This window comes from Microchirus variegatus (assembly GCF_963457635.1).
Source record: "Microchirus variegatus genome assembly, chromosome: 17".
Classification (NCBI taxonomy): Eukaryota; Metazoa; Chordata; class Actinopteri; order Pleuronectiformes; family Soleidae; genus Microchirus; species Microchirus variegatus.
The window spans coordinates 5,916,623-5,925,530 of NC_139818.1; the positions used below are offsets into that span (position 1 = coordinate 5,916,623).

The 8,908-nt window shown below is 40.9% G+C and overlaps 1 protein-coding gene across 1 annotated transcript; it reads right to left on the reverse strand.

Annotated features, from left to right (window-relative positions):
* Position 1: 1 nt before the first annotated feature.
* tbc1d24 (TBC1 domain family, member 24) lies at positions 2-8,342 on the reverse strand (the record flags this gene model as incomplete). Its single annotated transcript, XM_083904319.1, has 6 exons — positions 2-304; positions 1,985-2,222; positions 3,683-3,778; positions 4,787-4,850; positions 6,553-6,711; positions 7,354-8,342. 6 exons carry the CDS (start codon positions 8,340-8,342, stop codon positions 150-152), a joined length of 1,701 nt encoding a protein of 566 aa, XP_083760445.1. The 3' UTR covers positions 2-149.
* Positions 8,343-8,908: the final 566 nt, after the last annotated feature.

Sequence of the window (8,908 nt, forward strand, 5' to 3'; positions counted from 1 at the left end):
TTTTAATCAAATTAAAAATAAGTAATCATTAATATAATACATGTGTAGGACAGATGTCTGCTGGCTTTTTATTATTTCCATCACTTTTTTCTCCATGTCTATATACTGTGGATCTACACCTAGTGTATTGTGCCTGTATTTGTGCAGTATTATGCAGCCATGGTGTCCTGGAAACCCCACACTTCCAGCAGTGACACTTGGAAGCTCTCTGCACAAAGGGGTGGATTGTCAAAGGTGGTGCACCTGCCAGTGCGACCATGGTTCAGTTCTGCATCAATGTAAAGAGCGTTTCCTTCACCGCCCCCTGATCAAACACAAGAGTGTACAAGTTACAGACAATTGGGAATAAATGCTGCAAATGATTTACATCCATCCATCCATCATCTACTGCTTTATCCTCCACCAGAGGGTCACAGGGGGTGCTGTGCCTATCTCAACTGACATAGGGCGATAAGCGGTGTACACCTTGGACAGTTCGCCAGTCCATCACAGGGCCACATACAGAGACAAACAACCATTCACTCAATCTCACACCTATGGTCAATTTAGAGTGACCAATTCACCTAATCCCCCCATCTGCAAGTTTTTGGACTGTGGGAGGAATTATTATGTAAAATAATTTACAGTTGAACAAAAAAACATTGTTACATTAACACAGTCCTTCTCAAATAGCGGGGTGGGCCCCCCTGGGTGCAGCAGCAAGCGTGTGACGTGTGTGGATCAATAATATAAGGAGCGAGCGATTGAAAACATGGCAGAAAGGCAACCTTTGGTTGAGAAGAAAGGTAGGACAACATTTTGGCTTCAATTTGACGGATGTCGAGCAAAAGGAAATTGTTTGTAAAGTTTCTCGTGCTGTCGTGTCTGCTCCACAAGGCAACACCACCAACTTATTCAGTCATAAAGTGGTCTATGACCAGGCGACAGTGGCTTATCTAGAAAATTCTACATGGGGTGGCAAGAGGTCTTAGCAGGGTGGCATGGGAGGACGGTACGCAAGAATCCCCAAAGTAAATGGATTTAACATAACAAACATAAAAATAATAAAAAACTAATGAAAAAATAATGTTTTATCATGAACAATAGGAACAAGCCCAGTGCATCTCTTATAAACATATTAATAGCCAAATTAAAATCTAAAATAAAAAAGTGCAATAATCAAAGAAATAATAAAAAAAAACTCCCTGCTTCTGTCTCACTTTCTGAACCTCCAGCAGCCTCCTCCTCTTCATCCCTCACATCCTCTTCTCCTTAACTTATTTTGTCATCTTCTTCTGCTTTGAGCCTCCTGGTCTCTCCAGTTCACTACCTTCTCCTTCATTTCCCTCCTTCTCTTTCTGCTGTTCAATAAACACTCAAGTTTTGAAATCAAAACTTTTGCCATAATTGTTCAGCCCTATTAATGACCCCGGGGAACATGCCGTTTTTGTCGTACTAGAATAAAGTGTAATTGCATATCCACATCAACAAATTGATGCATTTTAAATCTTTTCTGTTACAGACTAAAATACAATGTTAATAAAGATATTCTTTGTTGTAAGATGATTTTGTTTTCTTTAAAGTTAATAAGCATACACTGTTATGCAGAGCTGTACTTTTTATATATGTATATGAAAGATAAATCCTCTGAGGCTGGAAGTTTGTGTAGGACTGTGCTGCACTGTGGAGCCAAGAATAGAACTTTCGCGGACTTCGGGTTTACGGATACTGTTGCCCTTGCCAGCATTCTCACGTGTTTTACGGACAAAGCGGAGCTCCCAATCTCCTGTACTTAAGACTGAGACAAAAACATAAGTGTCTTCACTTTGCCGACTGATAGGACCTCCAGAGTCCCAAATATAAGGATTTAAATGATTAACAAGTTGATTTTTAACGAGTGTTAAAACAAAATCTTATCAAATTAACTTGACCTTCAAGGGGTGTCGGGGGTAATATAATGGTAGGGGAAACATGTTATTATGTTATTATACAGCAGTTCACTCACCTACTATGATGGAGTCAAAGTTTCCAGCCATGAACATGGAAGTATTGTTGGAGTTGAGGTTGAAGTGGCGAGCAGAGAGAAAGGGTGACAGTTCTCCAGCACATTTCTCTGGCTGTTGTAAGCTATTGTTTTGACCATCAGAGGGCGCAGTGTCCACTGGAGACTGATTCTTGATGGAGGTGGCTAGCTCTGGGTGACGAATCACGACCCACTCATAGCGCTCCACCTCTGGCTTTAACTAACAAGGGAAACAAAGCACAGATTGCTACTGCAGAGTAGACCTCACCAATTACACAGTAGGACACCAAACATTAAATTAAGTGGCATTGCAAATCTTAACATAAAGATCCACACATGATACTCATCGAAATCAGGTGAATGAATCCTGAAAAAAAAAATCCTGCCACACTGCAGTAATCATCTCAAAGTTATCATCAGACGTGGAGTACAGTTAGTGTAATTTTGTTTGTGGAATAAATATAGAACAAATAAAAAGCAGCAGCATTTAAATCGGGTAAACATGAAGGCTGGTAACCATTTCCTTCATGAGAGCAGGAGGTTTGTTACACAGCTGGTGTATGATGTATTCAAACTGGCTGGTTACAGCTTGGTGGTTAATGCATTAGCACTAATGTTATTAACGATACAATATTTTAAAACCACTGTGATGAACTGGTGTCAGTAACAGCAGATATGTAATTGACACGACTTTGTATAGTCTGTCCAAATGAATGGAAGTCAATGCAGTGCACTACTAAGGATAGCTACACAAACCTGTGTGTGTGTGTGTGTGTGTGTGTGATCGTCGTGTGTGTGTGTGTGTGTGTATTCCGTATTGCAAACTGCCTAATTCATACAGAGGGCAATAGAAATCCAGTGTGCTTAACCATGGTGTTAATAAACCTTAAGCTTAACGTCGCATCATCACAATTAAATTAAACACACCGATTGAGGGCTTTAGCAGAGGAAGAAAAGACAATTTACTGACCTAAAAAGGTAGGCTTAGCAAATGGCGCCTTATCATAAAGATCCCAATATGAAGACGTGGACACAGATACAAAGACCAGTAAATAGCACCCTCTGGTGGCTACAGTGCCATAGTGGTTGTAAAGCGTCCTTGCACTCCACTAAACAAGGTTAGTGTTAGAGTTAGAGTCTGGCTAGAACCTGTAGCTCTCACAGCATGCTGCTTTTTATAACCCCCAACCTTGATCCTAACCCTACTAACTGCCACAGGGGGTGTGCAGTGAGCCCGCTGTTAGCGACAGGCTGCCGCTGGATATCATTCTTTCGGGGTTCTCACTTTAGGTGTCACCACAGCAGATCTGCTTCCACACTGTCATATCCCTCATGTCCTCTTCTGTTGCACCAACTGTCCTCATGCCGCCTTCACAACATCCATCAATCGTCTGTGGTCTTCCTCTTTTCCTTCTGCCTAGCAGCTCCATCTTCAACATCCCTTGTCCAATATGATCACTACCCCTCCTCTGCACGTGAGTAAAAAATCTCGACATTGACTTTAATTCAATCTGAGCTGCCCTCGAATTTGCTCATTTCTAATCCTGGCCGTCCTGTTCTATCCCAAGTGCAGTGGTAAATATGCAGAGAGCTGCAGCTGGATACATTTGCTAAAAAGGGAAACTTTTTTTTTTTTTTACTGAAAAGGAATTGAAGTTCAGATACTAAAAGTAAACTCACCTTAAAAACAAAACATTCTCCTGTGCCAAAGAAACTTAATTTGTTGCCTCCTCTCTTTCGCTCCTCCCAGTCTGTAGACAGGAAGGCTCCACAGACCTGTAGCAAAACAAATGTTTGATTTGCTCATATGCATTGGCTTTCTTCTGTAAAATACATCAAAACCCATACAAGCAGCAGCTTTCCATCTGTAATATACCAATGCCTGAAGTGGGATCACTTTGTGTGACACCAATGAAATTGTGAACTTTGACACCAATTCACAAATGTCCATCTAGAAAAGCAGAGAGCTGCTGTGGACCTTTCTGCATAAAAGAAAACAAGTGTAGGCCAGGAACAATGCAAATGTATTACAGACACAACAAACAATATAGGTTTACTTGAATTGAGCCAAACATGACTGCAGTAAGCAAGAACCAGAATAAAGTTCCTGAGTTAAGGATCCATAAAGATCCATAGGTGTCGATCATCAATGGTGGTGAATAATTACCACATAAATAAAGGGTTTTGAAAGAATCATGAAGAGACGTTTTGACCGAGAAGCACATCAAATTTGACCCAGTTCAGTTTGCATATCAAGAAAGAGTAATTCACAGCAACATTGCCAAACCATTCATAGCTGTATTTGGTTCAGATTCAGGGAGTAATATGTTACAATGTTGCACTAAAACTTAACTCCATTCGTTTTCACACTGCAGTCTGGACTCTACATGCCTCGAGTTTTTTGTAAACAGTTTTGTGATTGGTCAGAATTTTGTGAGAAATGTGCCATTTGCCATTCTCTGTATGGTGATATACCAGTGTTCAGTTTATGAACATTTTCAGGGAAAACTATGCCACATATCTGACGATAATGACGATTAATGCTACATACAGACACTTCCAATTAGAACACATGTTCTGGAGGATTATAACAACATATTCACTGGACAGTTTGCATTCTGAAAATATAAGGTAAGCTGCTTTGTAGGGCTGGACGATTAATCAAATTTTAATCACGATTTCGATTGTTGGCTTCTCACGATCATAAAAACATTATAATCGAAGAAAAATGAATTATGACTGAATTATGATTATGACAGACAGAGCCATATATGCGTTACTCACATCACCATCTGTGGTCCGGATAAGGAGCAGAGTAGGTTCATAGCCTTCACAATGCGAGTAGAATCTGGAGGAAACACAAACAGTTAAAGGAATCATGGTGTTCATGTTCTTTTACATGTTTGTATGTACAGTGTGTATTCATGGGGCACAACAGTTAATGTTGTATAATAAAAATAACTAAATGATTATTATTATCCATCCATCGATCTTCTACCACTTTATCCTCCGCAGAGTATCCAATTTACCTAATACCTAATACCCATACCAGAGAACCCTGAGGAAAAACACGCACACACAGGAAGAACATGCAAACTCAATGCAGAAAGGCCCTTGTTCCAACCAGGGTGCAAACCAGGGTCTTCTTGCTGCAAAGGCAAGATCGCTAACCACTACAACAACCGTGCCCTAATTATTATTAGTAATTATTTATTTATTAAACAATCTTGAAAATGTTATTAAAATGTATTTGAAATTTAATTCATCACACGGGACACCGCCCTAAAACAACCCATGGAAATGACAATCACTCTATGCCTTTAAAATCAGTATAAACAATCACTGTAATAGACTATCATATCAAAAGATATCCCAATTAAACAGTATTGAAGGAATGATCGTGCACAGACTCTCTCAACCCCCGTTTGTCACAGTATTCATGCACAAGACACAGACCATTCCTTTAAGGGAATATAAAGTAAAACAATGTATTAAATTAAACAACCCCATACCAAAAATAAATAAATATAAAAAGGTACTTTCCCACACACGCCAAATATAATGGTAGGGGAAACACTGAATTAAGTTTCCTGGATGTCGTCTGGACAATAACACTTCTTTTAAAAACCTATTTAAAAGCAGAATAAAAGTAGTTCACAGTACAATAAATGTTGTGTTTATTGAAGCTCACATAGAGTGGTCCTTTTGCACATATGTTAGTTATGGAGGTCTATTTACATATATTAACTTGTTTTTATGGTCAAAAACCTCCTAGTTGCTGGAAACGAGCCGATAGAAATCTGTCCTTTTTGAAGCACTTGTCAGCTGCGCTATTTCAGACATAAATCTCGCCTGAGAAGACAGACTGTGTTGTGATTGGCCATTATCCTGGCACACCCGCTCTCAGAAGCGCAGCACCCCCCTCTGGAATGGTGGATGCACTGCTCCTCATTATCAAAACATTGTTTTAACAGTGTTTAAAAATAGCTTCTTCACGACTCCCCGCTGCAGTCCCTTTTATGACTTTGAACCGTAGTCAGACCCAGAGTCAGAAGACGCTGTCGCTCGTGAAACACCTCCACAAAGGACGTTATTCTTCTTCTGCGGTTCAATGTACTACAACAGGATGTTCCCGGACTTGTTCCCAGAGCAGGACGATCGGCTGTTCCGGAGAACCGCTGCTTACGTAACTTAAACGGGATTTTCAGAGATCTCGCTGAGCCTGAGATTACAATAAAACACAGCGCTCTCAGCAATGGCTGAACTGTTTGTTTTCGAAACTTCAGGGCTTCGTAAACAAGGTAATGACGCAGATACACACCAAAAAAACAGCGTTAATTGAAACTTCCGGTCTAGTTCCGCTTTAACAATCCAAGGAAATTCATCAGGTCTTCACTAAAGAGGCCTCTTGAATTAAATTTAAAACATCTTCAAGAACTAAATTCCTATTCTAAATCCCAAGCTAGTCTACAAGCGAGTTTGACTGCGGAGGGCGAGACAAGACAGGGTAACAGCATTATTGCAATAACCATGACATCTGACATATGTACCTGTTTATGCTGCAACCATGGGTAGAGGTGGTGAAGAGTAGCTGTGGTTGGCACAGGGCAAAACGCTCAGGGATCCACGACCAGATGTCCCGCATCTCCTTGGCACTCACAATCTCAGAGGAAAAGGTGTCAGGGTTAAGTGCCAGCTGCACGTTCCGCCTGAAGATGCCCCAAACATATGGACACAAGGAAATGCAGAGGTACAGAATAAGACACACATCACAGGGCTAGTGGTGCATAAAACATTAAGAATATTTTAAATTTGATAAATTACCATGATGAATGAAAACCAAAGTGCATTTTTAACAACATTAGTACTACATGTGGACAATAACATGGAGAGAACCCACCTAGACCTGCGAAAGAACCAGTGTAGTGAACACAGAAGTGGAGTATAGATGAGACGCACAACGACAGATGGAAAAGAGTGGCCCAAACCAAATGAAAAGAAAACAGGAGCATGATGCATGACATTGTTGCAAGAATGTCCATTTACAAACACATGCCAGAGAATCAATGAGGAAAACAGTCCTATTTAAACAATTCATATCTATCAAAGTTTCTGATATCTGTGAAAGGTTTAAACAAAATCATCGAAGACGGAAGACGGACATTTAATCAAGTTCTAACGAAATAAAGATGTATAGTGAAGTGCATTCATCTAATTTCCGTGTGTAGGATTCTTAGATACGTGCATAATATGGTATGTGTGTGTGATAGATGGCTTAATTCTAAATAAAAATTAAACAAAAGATGGTCACACTTCTACATACTACATAAAAATCATAATATTGACTGTACCGCGTCTGTCTGACAGTGATTCCCTTTTGCTTCAAGGACTTTTCATTTGTGAGCTGCAGCAGAGTGATCTCTTTACGGCTGAACAGACGTATGGAGAAGGCTTTCTCTAGCAGCTTCTCAGGTGTGATGGTGGAGGCAATGCCCTTGATAAAAGCCTGAACGTCTTCTCTGACTTTGCTTGAATCTTGCAGCTGCTGGTTGCCTGGAAGCCTTTGGACTCCTGCTTTATGCTTGCAATAGAGCTTGAGCAAGGCTATAGCCACACGGTAAAGAACTTTGTAACCCTCCACTAGGTAGACATCAAAGACTCTGACCACATGGCTGAAGGGCAGATCACCAAGCACCCAGCGTTGCCAGTCTGAGTAGACGTCCGTCACATCCTGGGCTGTAGCTACGATCAGTTTGTGGGCAGCTGTGCAATACTTGTTGGCTAGGTCACCAAAGGTCATGCAGCTAGATTCATAGGCCAGGAAAGTCTGGTCCAGCAGGCGCTTGCCTGGCTCATTGCAGGACAGTATGTGGCTGACATGCTCAAAACACTGAGCTTCACTTATACTGAAGTGCAGGAGCAAAGAGGTAATGGCTGGAAGTGATGGGCAGTGGGAGATATCTGGAAACTGTCCAGCGAGGCAGTTGATAATCTGATGGGCTGAGGCTACTGCCTCAGCTTTCAGGCAGTACCCTGGCACAGGAATTCCATTTACAAACTCTGGCAGGGGGATGTGGGAAGAGGGTTTCTTAGTGGGTGCTTTTCCCATAATGTCAAGATATACTTCTGCATCTGGGGTAACTGTACGGCAGGGAATGTCTTTGATAAGCTGCTGGTAGACTTGTGCCCGTAGTTTGTGGTTTTTGGCCCAGTAACCTTGCCGAGCCATGGCCTTGAACTCCTTCAGGTCTTGGCAGTCTACCTTGCTGGGCCCACTCGTCTTAGCCAGATCCCCCATCTGGGCCCAGTCGACAAACGTGCCATAGTCATCTTCAGCCATGATGCTCAGAACTAGATGGACTGCTAGAGCGAAAAGAGTAGGAGAACTCCTCTGGGGTTTTAAAAAAAAAAAACTTCTGTCCTCCACACAGCAGATCACCAGACTATCTGTCTTATCTGCCCATGCTGTTCACTGAAAAGCACAATGGGAAAAAAGTTTATGATCATAGACAAAATATTCACATCAGCAGCAGCATCAGAGCATAACATATTTCTTTGTCAACTGACCAACATTTAGAAAGAACAATGTGTTCTAAAATCTTTTGAATGTGCAAATATCAGCCATTGGTTACTTCTAAGCACGATACAAATCATGTTCATTGCTAGCACCAGACCACATACGTTTATTAGTTAAGGATAAGGATTGTTAAGGGACACTGATTAGATTTCTGATCTTCAGATGGAAATGGGTTGCATCATGCAATTTATACATCTGATGAGAAAATTAAGAGAAAAACTTAAATGGAATGTAGTACAAGTAAATTAGAGATGTCATATGACAGATACAAACCCACGTCAGAAAACATTTGATGCTAAAATATATCTCCAACAATTAATCAGTCTGAG